At 40.0% G+C, this 15,227-nt stretch overlaps 1 protein-coding gene across 1 annotated transcript in view; it reads right to left on the bottom strand.

Moving 5' to 3' along the window:
- Positions 1–15,227, bottom strand: part of ALCAM (activated leukocyte cell adhesion molecule) — a 129,294-nt gene that overhangs the window by 41,774 nt on the left and 72,293 nt on the right. The window contains exons 4-7 of the mRNA XM_004706381.2: positions 10,119–10,183; positions 6,783–6,870; positions 6,236–6,415; positions 417–544 (exon numbers count right to left, since the gene is read on the bottom strand). Coding sequence (XP_004706438.2) covers positions 417–544; positions 6,236–6,415; positions 6,783–6,870; positions 10,119–10,183 — 461 coding nt within the window. The remainder of the gene's footprint in view (positions 1–416; positions 545–6,235; positions 6,416–6,782; positions 6,871–10,118; positions 10,184–15,227) is intronic.

Here is a 15,227-nt window from a genome sequence, read left to right as displayed (position 1 = left end):
TCTCTCTCCTACAGTACAGGTAAACATTGAGGAACTGGCCTTTCAAGATTACAAACTCTGACGAGAAACGGCCCCCAGTTCTGTTCTATCAAATTACAAATAATGTCCAACAGAACTGTCCCTGCCTGAAAGGATGAGAGACGTAGTCAGCATGACAGTGGCTAGATTTAGAGTCCACATCAGACCATTCTGTGCTTGTCCCTGACACCTTTTAACATTGGGGGGGGGGGGGGAGGCTATAGTCCCGGCAGACACCAAAAACCTTCAAAATCATTCTACAGGCGTCCTTATTCCCAGAAATAACATATGTCTCATTTAAGCTACACACGTACAGAACTTCCTAGTGTCAGGCAGATATCAGACAGGAGCACAAAAAGCAGAGCAGTTTACCTCAAGCATTATACTCAAGCACTTACTGGTAAGTAAAATAGAAACTCCTCGGGAGGTGGGTTACCATTTCCCAAGCATTTAAGAGTGATGTTGTCCCCTTCTTTGATGGCATGTTTTTGTGGCAGCACTTGTATTGTCACCTGCTCTGTGGGATCTGAAAGAGTCACAGACAAACGTTAGACATTTTGGTCGAATGTCAAATTACTCTGTACCTACAAGGTAAATGGCTAAATTATACACATTTTCCTCAAGAAGCTCACAATGGTAATTAAATGTATCTTTTTATAGATAGATTAAAGTTAATACCTACTTATCGTTCCAAGTACTAATCTTGGTTTGGCAAAACTAAGAGACACTTATATAAAAAATATTAAAAACCAATTTGCTTTTAACATAGTACCTTTAACTGAGGTAGGAATAGTCATCATTATTTTAGGTATAAAAGACCAGCTAGAAAAAATTCACTGCATGATTTCATTAACTATAGTATATGAATCTTAACAGTTTGAAAAGACCGAATCTGCTAGCAAACTAGTTAAGGCAACTGGGTACCCCGGCACTCACACTGCATAATAACACCTCATATTAAGTGGAAATAGATCTGAGCTAAACAACACAGCAAGATTTTAGACATACAAAAGATAAGACCTACTTTAAAAAAGCAAGCAAGCAAGCAAGCAAGCAAGCAAACAAAAGACGGATCCTACTAAGCGCGGGAGCGCCTGCGCACTATCAACCACGTGGTCAAAGCGTTGTGAATCTATCCTGTGCACTGGAGACAAGACGCAGCTCTCCTCCTACGTTAGCCCCTGCTAGGGAGCCTTCATTCACACAGGCTGCTGCTCAGCAGTAGAATGCTACAGAAGTTAAAGGGCGAAGGGACCCCCCCATCTAGCAAACAGGAAATAGACGAGGTGGTGTGGTTGGCAGGTAAAAATGATCCAATTTCTAACGTATCGACAAGTATTCACAATGTATTCTGAAATCATTCCGTGCAAATTTTAATAGTAGAGACCTCCCACCCACCCCCACCCCCACTTCACAATAAGATTTAATTATAAGCATGTGCCTACCTCATCAGACTCGATTGGAAAACACTCATAAGGGTAAGCTGACAGACCTCAACTATCTATCCATCTTTTTTTGTTAACCTTTCACCCTATGTCGATCTATGCAAGATAGGCAGGACAAACAATCCTGAGGAGAAAACAACAGGACTGGCAGTCCCAGGGGACATAGGAAAGGAGGGGAGGATGAGGAGGGGGAGAGGGGAGCCAACAAACTTGGGGATAAGGGCACAAGAGATCTGAATTGATGGCGAGGAGGGCCTATAATGCCTGATGGTAGTTGATCAAGTGCAATATAGTGAGAAGAATTACTGAGAGCCAAATTGAGGGTGAGCATGATAGTGGGAAGATGAAAGGAAATGGAAGAAAGAACTAGGAGGCAAAAGCTATTTATAGAGGTATAGCTATAGGCTTGGACATATATAAATATATTAATTTATAATGAAACATATAGAAGCCAATATACATACATGTATATGCTAAGTATTAAGATAGCAGATGGACTTTGGGCCTCCACTCAAGGCTTCCCTAAACACAAGAACACCTTGTTCCAATAACCTGGTAGTCTTTGATACTCACTTTCCTGACATGATCACAGAAGACAAAATGGGTGCACAAGTAAATGTGGTGAAGAAAGCAGATGGTGCCTGGCTATCAACATATATAGCATCTGGGGTCTTAAAGGCTTGAAGATAAACAAGCAGTCACCTAGCAGGGAAGCAACAAACCCCACATGGAAGAAGCACATCAGCCTCTGTGATCATGAGGTGTCGATGGGATCAGGTATCAGATACCAAAAGATCCAAAACAATCATATTGATTCAAACGAGGTGGGTTGGAGTGGAGACCTGAAGCCCATCTGTAGACAACTGGACATGCACCCACAGAAGGGTCACAAGGAAGGGATGATCCAGCTAGGGTGCAGTATAGCCCCGATGAAACATACATTATTCCTCTAGTTCCTGAATGCTTCTTCTCCGGTACTATCATGACCCAGTTCTACCTCATAAATCTGGCTAGACTGGAGTACACCTATTGGTACAGACAAGTGCTCTTGACACATGGAATTCAGGACAGATAAAACCCTTAGGAATAGTGGGAGCAGCTATATCATGAGGGTAGAGGGGTGGTGGGGGTGAAGGGGAGAAAGGAGGACCCCATCGTAAGGTTGGATATATAGCTCCCCCAAACAGGGGATGAATAACAGAAATGTGGGAGACAATAGATAGTGTAAGACATGAAATAACAATACTAATATATAACTGATCAAGGATTCAAAAGGGTGGGAGGGTGGGGAAAAAAGAGGAGCTGATACCAAGGGCTCAAGTAGAAAGAAAATGTTTTGGAAATGTTGATGACAACATACGTAGACGTGTGCTTGATACAATTGACTAATGGATTATTATAAGATTTGTAAGAGCCCCCCCCAATGAAAGAAATAATACAACAACAACCAAAAACAATAGTCTTCTGATATAAACAAAACAAAACAAAACAGCATGTGCCTATATTTCCAAACTGGTACCAGCAAAAACCTCCCTATAAAGATTTATTTTGTCATATTCTAGAGCAGTTGTTCTCAACCTTCCTAATGCTGCCACTCTTCTAATACAGCTCCTCATGTGGTGGTGACCCCCAACCATAACATTATTTTTGTTGCTACTTCATAACTGTCATTTTGCTACTGTTATGAATCGGCAGACCCCTGTGCAAGGGTCATTCGACCCCCAAAGGGGTCTCGACCCACAGGTTGAGAACCACTGTTCTAATAAAATGAGGTACATATGCGGTAGAATTAGAGGGCCTTTTCTGTTTTTGTTTTTCTTTTAGTAAATATTTCCGTATCTTTCTAAGATTAAAGTGCAGAAACCATTTGCGGCATTCTTATCAATTGTCTCTGACTGTTCTTGTATACGTGCACATCTCCGAATATTTCTCCGGAATGTTCTCCAGTTAAGAAAAAAAATGACTGTTTTACTATACTTCTTGTTTAATTTTCTGGAATTTCCTGATGTACCATCTTAGCCTACAGACCCCAGAAAGGTCAGAAGTAAATAATGTTTGTTTCCATTCAACATGGACTGCCTATTTCTGGTTCTCCTCCCCCTGTGACACGGCTGTTCTCTCATTAGATCGACCGATCATTGCTGTGCGTATCTGAAACCAGAACTGCCAGTGATCATGGGCTGCTGACTTCTCTTCTGTTTCAAAGTCTGCCTTCGTGGTTTCATAGCCCCTGATTTTGATAGAGCCCTGAAGAACGGAAATGTGCTCAGACAGTTAATGAAACACATTTGGGTCTGAACGGTAACTTTTTCAATATTTCTTAACGTGCCTAAACCAAAATGAATGGTTTTTCAGTCTCCCTCTGCCCCAGACATTAAATTGAACGTGGCCTATTAGTAAATCACCATTCTGCCTGTCACCTCTGCTTTCTCCTTTGCCCTTTCTTGTTCACTCAGTCACCAGCCCTTTGTGATTTGTACCTAATAGTGTCACACCTCGGATTCTCTCCTCGGGTTCCCACCAACATCTCCCGAGTCCAGGCTGGAATTAACCTATCCTGAACCACTGCCATGAGTTCTAGTTGTCAGCTTGCCTTAAACCTTTCTCTTATTCCTCTTTCATACATATTTCTGTGGAATCAATTCTGAAACAATGCCTCGAATATTACATTAGTATTCCAAATCGTTTACACATATACAATATCTAAAGATTAAAATAAAAAAAATTAATCTGGTAACCACAATTTGACTTGAATCTAGCTCCTTAGTCTAATAAAATTACTTTTTATAAACTCTGACAATGATAACCAAGATTCTATTCAATTGTTTTCTTCTCATTTATCCCATTTCATATAGCCATTCATTTATTTGCATTGCCAATACTTATTGAGCACCTACTTTTTGCAGGCTCTCAATTATTGGGTTACAAATTTAAACAGCATATTTTCTGCTCTCAGATCTATTTATAATTATCATATACCAAATGTAGCAATTAAGATCCTATCAAGATAACTGCTATAATGTAAATCAGGGGTCACTGTTAGTCCAGAGAGCCAAGGAGTTACCTTGGGCTGGGTTCGGAAAGATAGGCAGGTCCTAGTGAGATGACAAAAGGTTGAGAGCAACAGTATTGAGAAAGGCTTGTAGGCCGTGTTCTACGAGAGGAATTTGGAGATTGGCACATGGACAAGTGACAGAGTTCGAGATCCCGTGCAGAAGGAGACCTCAAAGGGACTCATGGCTATTAGACTTGGGAGTGAGCAGATGAGCTGGAAAGCTCTGGCATCATTGCAGAATGCGAAGCAGAGCGGTACCTTGAGGAGGTTTCGGTTGTAGAAATATACTTCTGCCATAAACCCAGGAGATTGTTTTACAGAGTCTCTACTCAGAGACAGGTGAACAGATAAGAGTACTATCATTTAGGGAATCACTGCAGAAAAGCAGGCAATGAGGAAGGTTGGCATAAATGTAGGCAATATCAGATGGCATCAATCAGATAAAGCAAATACTAAACAGCTAGCATCTAGGAATTTATTGCTGATTGGGTAGGTTAAAGAAGGAGTGGACCAATATTTTCGCAGACTTCCTCAAGACGAATACATCACATTTCTATTATGGAGAAGACACCCACTCCAGGTAGCTCCCTTCTTCCCTGGACTGTTTTATCTAGTCTGGTGATTTTACAAGTGTGGTCTTCAATTCAGAACATCAGCACCACCAGGGACTAGGTTTAAAGGGCCCTTTTCCATTCGTGCTGAATCAGAAAGTCTGGGGCCAGGTCCAAAAAGTCTGTATTTCAACAACTCTTTCTAGTGATTCTGATTTGCGCTCGCCTGGGAACTGCTGTCCCACAGCACCCTGTTTCTCCATCAGGAGGAGCAAACGCCTTGAGCAATTGTGAGCCTGTCGTCACTGTAAAGCCTTGTATTACCTCCCTGGGCCTTCTCGAAACTATACCCCGTGTCTCCCACAGGAGCAGCTGAGGTAAAATCATTCCCTGTATTCATCCAGATGTTTCTATGCCCAACTCAGCTCTCCATGGCTGGTACTCACATATATAGGATTGACACTTACATATATTCCTGTTCCCTCTTGAATCAATTTCAAAAAGTATTTGGAACCCAGCTTAGCGTTCTCTCCAACTTCACGTTTTTCACTAACACCTATGTGGTCTCTTGTCACTTGCATCGTTCTGAACATACATAATCCTACCTTCAATTAGAGAAAAGAGAGCACTTGACCATGAAGGTTCCTTTGTCTACTATGCTGTTTCAAAGCTATGAGAAACGGTGACTAAAGTTAAAGTCATATTGAAAGATGACTTCATAGTTAAGTCATGCAACTCATTTAATTATTAAAATATTTCTATTAAAGACTGTTACCTAGAAGGCCAGCCAGTCAAGATCACTCATTCAGGAAAAGAATAGAAAGCATTTTCATTTCACAGCAGAAGACTACTGGAAGGATTTGAGCAAGACAGAAACCTTGCCTTTCAGGAACTTAGAGCATAGAATTCAGAAGAGATGAATGATCAGATAGCAAAGTAGAGAGTTAAATATCCCCCCAAATGGATGGTAAACTTTTGTGCTACATGTTTTCCACAGAAGGGATTCTTTTGGTGCCTTGAGGTTGGGGTGAGGAGTTAGATTACACACACACACACACACACACACACACGAACATGAGTTGGAACACAAAAGAAATAGAATTTGAATAGCCTTTCTAATACACCATCATTGCATATGGAATTCATATGTTCACTGGGAAACTTACAATAAATATCAAAGACTTCTTGTTCAGAATAGACGGTGTCCTGGCCAGACGGCCCCTCATAGGTGACAGAACAGGCGAAGGGCGTTTGTATATCAGCCTTGGTTGCCGTGTACTCCAGAGACGATGCCATGGTATAGAGCTGGGTGACTGGGTCCATTTGCTTATTGAAAGTTATGTTCACTGTTGAGAAAACGAGGAGCACTAAGATAGGAGCTCTCATCAAAGACCCCCAAGCCTTCATCCAATGTCACAAGGCCGTTTAAAGAGCAAGAGTCAGAGACATGGACAGTCATAGAATCCTGGAATCCTATCGCTCACTCACTTTCATTAATTTCAAGAACATGCTGTACACAGAAATAATTCCCTCTTTATCCTCTGCACAGGGGCTAAAATAGAAATTACCTAACAACCTAAAGATAAACTAACATAGTATAGGGTAATAGATCAAGGAAGGACAACACATTTTGGACTGAGAGACTCTGAGGGACACTTAGCCAAGAGAAAGTCAACACAGGGGAGCTGAATGGATCGCCCACCTCATACCTACCTCCATCCGTGTTTTGTAGCACTTGTCCATTCCGGTACCAGGTGATGTTGCCAAATGGATAACTGTCTTCTGAAATGCAATTGCCCAACTGCAAAATAAGGAGGAAATATGACCACCTTGTTTCAAGTAATATTTGTCGATTTGAGAGCCACGGTTTCCAGAGGCTACCGAATCATCACAAAGTTTTCTTGACACTTTAGTTTTCATAGAATGAACGAAGGACTCAATGAATGCTCCCTTATACAAACATAAGGTTCTGTAGTTAAAATAGGCCTGTCCATTTTTAAATGCGCTATAGATCATCTAACTATTAGTAAAATCACATTCATTTTAACGTGTAAGCCAATTCATTTTAAACATTATTCATTTTCAACATTACCTAAACAACACAACTGCACTAATATTGACTATTTCCAGAGATCATAGATCTATGTGGGAAAGAAGACTGACAGTTTAAAATTGAGGTGCCTTTCTAGTTTCATAGGAGGAGGGCAAGTCAAAAAGTATTGCTACTAAGGTTGGCGTTCATACATGCCCAGGTTTTATCCAAATTTATTTCAGTGGATAACTTCCAATAGACAAGTTCTCTCAGTTAGACAACTAAAACAAGTCTCTCAGGGTGCCCTGAAAACTGGTCTAAGGGAAGGGAATGCTCTAGGATGGATGTGGTGGTGATTGTTCACTTCCCCATTGATATGTGTACATGGTTGAACTATTCAATTCTATGTTATGTAAACTATGTGCCAGTAAAACTGTTGGGGGAAAAAGAAAAAGAAAAAGGGTCCAACCAGAACATCAACTTCCAAATGGATAGGCTAGTCCAGTTAAATTCAAGTCAGCTCAGAAGGGTATGTGGCCTACTATTGGGGAATTTCATTTGGGGCAATCTTTTAAAATTATTATCATTATTTATTAATCATTTTATTGGGTGGCTCTTACAAATCTTATAATAATCCATCATTCAATTGTATTAAGCACACTTGTACATAGGTTGCCATCATCATTTCCAAAACATTTTTTTTCTACTTGAGCCCTTGGTATCAACTCTTCTTTATTCCCATCCCTCATCCACCCTCCCACCCTCGTGAATCCTTGATTAATTTTATATTATTATTGTTATTTCATATCTTACACTCTCTGTTGTCTCCCTTCACCCACCTTTCTGTTATTCGTCCCCCTGCATGGTGGTATATATCCAACCTTGTAATCGGTTCCCCCTTTCTCCCCGTTTCTACCACCCCTACCCCCCCAACACACACTCTCCCCCTACGCTCACGGTATTGCTACTCCCACTACTCTTTGCGAAGGGTTTATCTGTCCTGGATTTCATGTGTCCAGAGCTCTTATCTGTACCAATGTATGCACTCTGTTCTAGCCAGATTTGTAGGTAGAACTGGGTCATGATAGTGGGGTGGAAGAAGTATACAGGAACTACATACTTTATGTGTTTTGTTGGTGCTATACTGCAACCTGGCTGACTGGTCCCTTCCTGGGACCCTTCTGTGAGGGGGTGTCCAATTAGCTACAGATGGGCTTTGGGTTTCCATTCTGAACCACCTCGTTTGCATCGATATATATGTTTGTTTTGGATCTTTTAATACCTGATCCTGTCGACAGCTCATGATCACACAGGCTGATGTGCTTCTTCCATGTGGGCTTTGTTGCTTCCCTGCTAGATGGCCAATTGTTTACCTTCAAACCTTTAAGACGCCAGATGCTATATATTTTGATAGCCGGGAACTATTTGCTTTCTTCTCCACATTTACTTACACACTCATTTTATCTTCAGTGTTTGTGTGGGGAAGGTGAATATCAAAGCGTGCCGGGTTATTAGGACAAAGTGTTCTTGTGTTTAGGGAAGCTTTGAGTAGAGGCCCAAAGTCCATATGCTATCTTAATGCTTAACATATAAATATATGCACATTGGCGTCTATACTTTTCATGATAAATTAATATATTTACATAGATAGATGCCTATAGCTATACCTCTATAAATAGCTTTTGCCTCCTAGTTCTTTCCTCTATTTCCTTTCACCTTCCTCCTGTCCCACTATCATGTTCACCCTCCATTCAGTTCTCAGTAATTCCTCCAGGCTACATTGCACTTAATGAAACACCACCAGGCAATCTACACCCTCCTCGCCATCAATTTTAGATCTCTGGTTGTTCCCTAGACCCTGGGTTTGTCATCAGTCGACATTTCACCTTTTTTGAAAAACCACTCACCCACTGGCGTTTTTCCCATAGTGCTACCCTTATAAGCTGTGTTCACCTTCACAACAGTTTCTGTGGCCTTTCTCTGAAGCACGAACAAAATTTCACCGCTGCGTGCTCTTCTCTTATGAGAGAAACTGCTTTTGTGAAAAAATTCACTGTGACCAGAGAGAGCTTTCCCAGGCGAGGCCACCGACCACCGGGTGCACTCACTCAGAGTGAGCTGCTGGATGCTCGCCTGGTGGGAAAGATGTGTACTAAGAACGCTCCACTCAGCAGAGCTCTTGTTCGCTTTCTTGGTGGGGCTGGGATGGGGACGGTGGTGTACCCCCCCCTTAGTATATATACCATGATGTATAATCCCTACCGCTTTTTTTTTAAAGGTGTTCTATCATTATTCAGTATTGATCGAGTAATTCTATGCTGTGAAATGTAATGTTTCCATCACAAAGGAAAACTTAGGTATTTAAATAAGTGAAAAGCAAGTTATCAGTTAATTAACAGGCTCACATGAATAGTTCCAGCCCCACCCACCTTCACTAAACCTCTCTTAATTCCTTCACTAATGTGACCTTTGAAATATGATCTCTTTACCCTTTTCTTCAATCTTTCAACTGTTTAATTTGTCCATAGAATAAAATCCCAGCTCTCTACACAACATACGAGACATCATGATCTGGTCTCTTTATATTTGCTTACATTGATTTCCTACTGGATTCTCTTGTCCCTGCCCACTGTGTTATCCCCTAACATGTCAACAATTCAAATGAAGATGCTTTCTAAACTTACGTTTTTTCCATGCTATTGGGAATATATTCCCATGATGTTGGCAATCCCTTGTCTGCCTTTAACATGGAGAAAAGCTATGTATTTTCCACTATTCCATTAAACATCTAGTTCACTTAAACATGAAAGACATATTTTTCTTGACCCATGTCTCTTTTTGCAAACCTTACTGGTTTTCACACTCTACCACCTGCATATTTTCTGTTCATAATGACAACACTGTCAGTTTCTTAAGACTAGAATCTATCTCATTTGTCATGGCATCCTTGGGCAAAGGAGGGCACTGAACACCAGACTTAGTAAATGAATTTAATGAAAAAGAAGAGAAGCTCTTACCTGTTTTAGCTGTTCTGTTTCCAGAAATGGTGCTTTGCTTACAATTTCAGGTTTAGAGGGCTGCTCTAAAGTTAAGTAGGAAAAAAAGGGGGTGGGGAGGAGATGACACCTGTGATTTGATTTATTGCAAAATAGTACATTTACACAAAGTAGAAAAACAGGCAACACATTAATTACTACCTTCCCATATAAGCTAATATGTTTACTCCACCCCTTCTAATTTTGCTTTATTTCAAATATTATTTTAATACTTAGAATTCCTCTGGATAAAACATGTGATGCCTCTGGGTGCTTTAAAGTAGTTATTACAGATTTGACAGTGAAGCAGAAGTCAAAGGATTAAAAAGAGATATTGTTTTCCCCAAATTGACTGTCATGTGCTCTTTCTACTTAACAATGACTCCCAAGTCCTCAGGCGAAGGCCCCAGCCCGCCTGAGTCAGAATCACTGGGATATCTGCTTGCAGTGTAGCTCTGGGCTACTACTCAGAATATGACAGTTCCATAAATCCATCATCTATCTATATAATAAACTCCCAAGGGGATTCTTGAACTCAGTGAAGTGTAAGAATCATTGCTGCACAAAATATTGAAAATAGAAACTTAAAGTAAGAAAATCAAGCCATATTAGGAGGCGATACATGTAAAGATATCGTTGAAATTTGGAATCTGATGTAGAATCGAGACAAACATTTTATTTGTACAAACAGTTCTATAGAGTTGTCCTCTGTAGCACATACTTCTGGGGGAGGGGTGTCAGTTTGGCTCTGATTTATAATTTATCAAGGGGTCATGGGCGGGAGGGGGGAGGGGGGAAAAGAGAAGCTGATACTAATGGCTCAAATGCAAGTAAATGTTCAGAAAATGATGACAACACAAGTACAACTGCTTGATTCAGTTGTTGTATAGAATGCTGTAAGAGCTGCAGGAGCCCCCGTACAGGGATTCAAAAAAAACCCAGGAAAAAACCAAAAGCAAAATGTTCTATAGACCCGAATTTAAATACACTCTCCAGAAATGATTAAAAATTGTAGCAACATCTAATTTACACTAATTTTAAGTTATCTTAATCTTAGTTTCTAGTTGCCCATCATTCATAGATTTTATAGATTTTAATTAGCTCCACCAATTAATGTTCAGAAAATGTATGTTGTCTCATTGCCATCCATTTTTATGAGCCTCGGGAAACAGCATTATTCTCTATTAAGAGACACAAATAAAAACGGCCCAAATATTCTCTCTTTCAGGTCTCACTGCTTACTAATTGCTTTTAATTGCTTTCAGGTCCCATTGATTTCAGTTTTTCTTAACCAATGAAAACAAACGGGCCTTTGTTTAGTTATTTGAAATTTAGCTATCAAATTTGTTACCTATTCAGACAACTATAGAAAACTAGAGAGACGACTGAAATGTCTTTGGAACAACAAAATGGACAACATCCAGCCTGGTGCCAAACACGTAACTTCCTTTAGCTTCATTTCTAGAGTTAATTTTTCCTTGAAAATTAAATTTCATGTTAAAAATTCCAACTATGAGCTTAACTCATATTTTAATGGCAAGAGAACTTCTTTATCATCTGTTGTAGAAATATGAGGGCAATTCTAGTAATACACTTTTCACAAGGTGGTCTAGTTTCGAAACACATAGTTTCTAAACAAAATGTAGAGAGAAAAAATTCAAAAGGCAGAGAAACATTAAAAAGCAGCAGGGACAACAGAAAATGACCTCACCACACCAGAAGGTGACACCTCACGACAAAGTGAAAGAAGACTGATTAAAGCTGACCGAAATATCCAAAAACAAAACAAATCAAAACCGAAGATAGAGATACAAAACTGAAGCTATGGTTTCTGAGAGACATGTTGTAGGAGTTATTTCACATATTCATACTTGGATGTCATTCAGCTTGGATGTCATCACTATCCTAACATAAAGCAAATGTTCATGATAACTGACTTATTGATAAACCACTGATTCTATTTAGAATTCATGTTTAAAGACACATGTCTCAAATATACTTACGAATGAGCTACATCCAGTAGACTTAAGTGCAGTGAAGATTCTTGGGGCTTAAGGAAGACAGCTAATGCCCCCCGGGAACAGAAGTCAGTGGTTTAGTGGTCTCTGACAGCCCAAGAGAGGTAAGATAAGATATTAAACTAACTTAAGTGGACCTTCAAAAGTCCAAATTAAGAAAAAGGCAGAAATATTTCTTAGCTTCTTCTTCAGAGTAACTATGTATGGATTATAGAGAGAGACTTGGAAAATCCCCCAAGAAAAAATTAGGTTGTAAATACAAATCGTTGGTAGGCAGTCTTGCAACTTTGCACCATTCTCTAGTCCACTAAATTCAACATGGACATTCATTTGTGGAAAACTTCTACTATTTTTTAATCCTACTTTTTCAAACCTTTTCAAGCATCTGCTTATACATTAAAACAATTGGGGTCCTATTTACCTCCTTTAACAGAGTCTGTATCCTATCACTTTGCTTAAAAATCTTCTGATATTTTATCAATGTGCACATAATTATTACGTGTTACAATCAATATTCCTTTGGTCCAAACAATCTTTTGAAGTCCTCATGTTGTGGTGGTTACACATTGGGATGTGATCCGCATGGTCGCCAGTTCAAAACAAGCAGCAGCTCTGTGGGAGACAGACTGAGCTTTCTACTCCTGTAACAGCCACAGGCTTGGAAACTCACAGAGGGTCACTCTGAGTCAGCATTGACTGAATCGCAATGAGTTTGTTATACAATCTTTGATCCGCAAATGTTTTCTCACAATTATGTTTACCTGCATAACTTGATGGAGCTGTAGCAATGCTAGGAAAATGGACTTTTAGGCTGCCTTGAGTCCTTTTTTACATCGTTATTTTATAAATAATTGTATTGGCATATGCTTCACCTATCACACAATGTAATAGTTCAGTCACAGTACAGTTGCGCAGCCATCAGTTTCAGAACACTTTCTTTCACACAGTCACTGTTGCTGGCTCCCCACTTCCCATCACCTCCCCTCCCACGCCTGTGAGGAATGTACATTCAGTTTCTCCATATATCGATTTACTAGGTTGTTATTCCTATTTGGAAGAGAGATTCCCAGGGAATACTGGGGAAGTAATGACAATAGCTATTGCATTTCTTAGAGTGATTTTCTCCTTAAACTTTTGTTTCAAACCCTCTATATAAGATACATATTTTCTATGTAATTTCTCTTGTACCAGATGGAAACAATCAATGGGTATTAGTCGGAGGACTATAAAATAGGGCACATACTATTTTAACAAAATTGCATATTGATTTTAGAGTTTTTTAATTTTATGTGAATACTATTTTAATATGCATCAAGAATTCATAGCCAACTATAGAAATGAAAGGAAAAGTAACGATACAAATTTATTTGCATTATTAAACTAATTTAGTCAAAGGCACCAATTTAAGCAAAAGTTTGCTTCTCAACACTCAGGACTAATTTTCCTCCAAATCACTTCAACCGACCATTTATCCAACAGTGGAACAATGCCTTACTTCAGTTTCTTCTTCATTGCTGCCATGGATGCCTTCATTGCAATAGCTAGGAGCTACATTATCACAGGGCCACTTGCAGTAATTTGAAAATTAGAGAATAAGAGGATTTAAAAAAAAAATCTATGCTCATTGTGATTCTGATAGTCCATTACAGGATATGTGTGTGTGCATGTCGTGTGTGTACAGGAGAACACTTGAGTACTATGTGTGTGTGTTGCAGGTGACATCTGTAGATTCTCTTGTGAAAGTAAAAGGAAATTGTGTTAAGTTGATAGTGATCAGGAATAAATGTACACAGTGTGTGTGTGTGTGTGTGTGTGTGTGTGTGTGTATTTGGAGTCTTGGAGGTATAGTGGTTAAATACTGGGCTACTTACCCCAAGGTTAGCAGTTTGAAACCACCAGCCACTCCTTGAGAGAAAGGTGAGACTTTCTATTCCTGTAAAGAATTCAGTCTGCTCTTTAGTCTGAATTGACTCCATGCAGTGAGTTTGTTGACTTGCTTGCTTGTTTGTTTTGAAATTCATCTTATAGCCAGGTGACGATGGGGGATGAATGAAAATTGCTTTTGTGTCACCCACAATGTACTAGTGTTGTTATAAGCGCACACACACTAGACACGCTCAATTTGACACGGGAGGAGAGCTAGGAAAGGCAGATGCACTGGTTCCCACGCGACTTTGTGAACCCTCAAAAATGGCAAGGCAGTTTAAGTAAACCATTGTGATGATGGAATCACTTTAGGGCATAGGAAAGGGCATCTAAATATTTTCAGGATAGAAATGGAATACATTCCATAGGTCTCATTTGTAAACCAGGTTATTCTTTGCTTCCCCGTACCCTCGCTTCTGCCTCTTAAAATAAGTCCACAACATCTACGTCTAGTTCAGTAACTTTGAGAACAAGCTACTCGATTCAGGTAAAACATTGAGAAGACTACCAAAATGAAAGCTTTTTAAATAGAATCTTTGAAATAAATGTGTGTGAAGCCAACAAACCCAGTCCACCACCATGAGAAGAACTAGTCCACTTGTACCTGACATTTGCTGACAGGGGCACAGTTTTTCTCGTCGAACCATAGACAACAAGACAGAAGTTGTTGTCAAATGCTTTCTTAGAACCGGGGCCCTCTTTTCTTTTCCACCCTGAACAAATGACCACAATGAGGTTTTCCATAGTAGGTGGACGTCTAGAAGTCTAGCAGCTCTAATAGCTGGAACTCTTCATGAGGGCCTCAAGAGGAGCCTAGGAATACTGGGATTACTTCAGCTACCCAGCAATACCTTCATCTACCCACTAATACCTTCATCTACCCAGTAATACTGTCATCTACCCAGTGATACCGTCATCTACTCAGTAGTACCTTCATCTACCCAGCGATGCCTTCATCTACCCACTAATACCTTCATCTACCCAGCAGTACCGTCATCTACCAGTGATACCTTCATCTACCCAGTAGCACCTTCATCTACCCAGTAACACCTTCATCTACCCAGTCATACCTTCATCTACCCAGTAATACCTTCATCTACCCAGTAGCACCTTCATCTACCCAGTAACACCTTCATCTACCCAGTAA

Source organism: Echinops telfairi, unplaced genomic scaffold, assembly GCF_000313985.2.
Source record: "Echinops telfairi isolate 266 unplaced genomic scaffold, ASM31398v2 ScPeMD7_6;HRSCAF=24_0, whole genome shotgun sequence".
Taxonomy (NCBI): Eukaryota; Metazoa; Chordata; class Mammalia; order Afrosoricida; family Tenrecidae; genus Echinops; species Echinops telfairi.
Note: the sequence above shows the minus strand (reverse complement) of the source record. Positions and strands in the feature narration are given on the sequence as shown.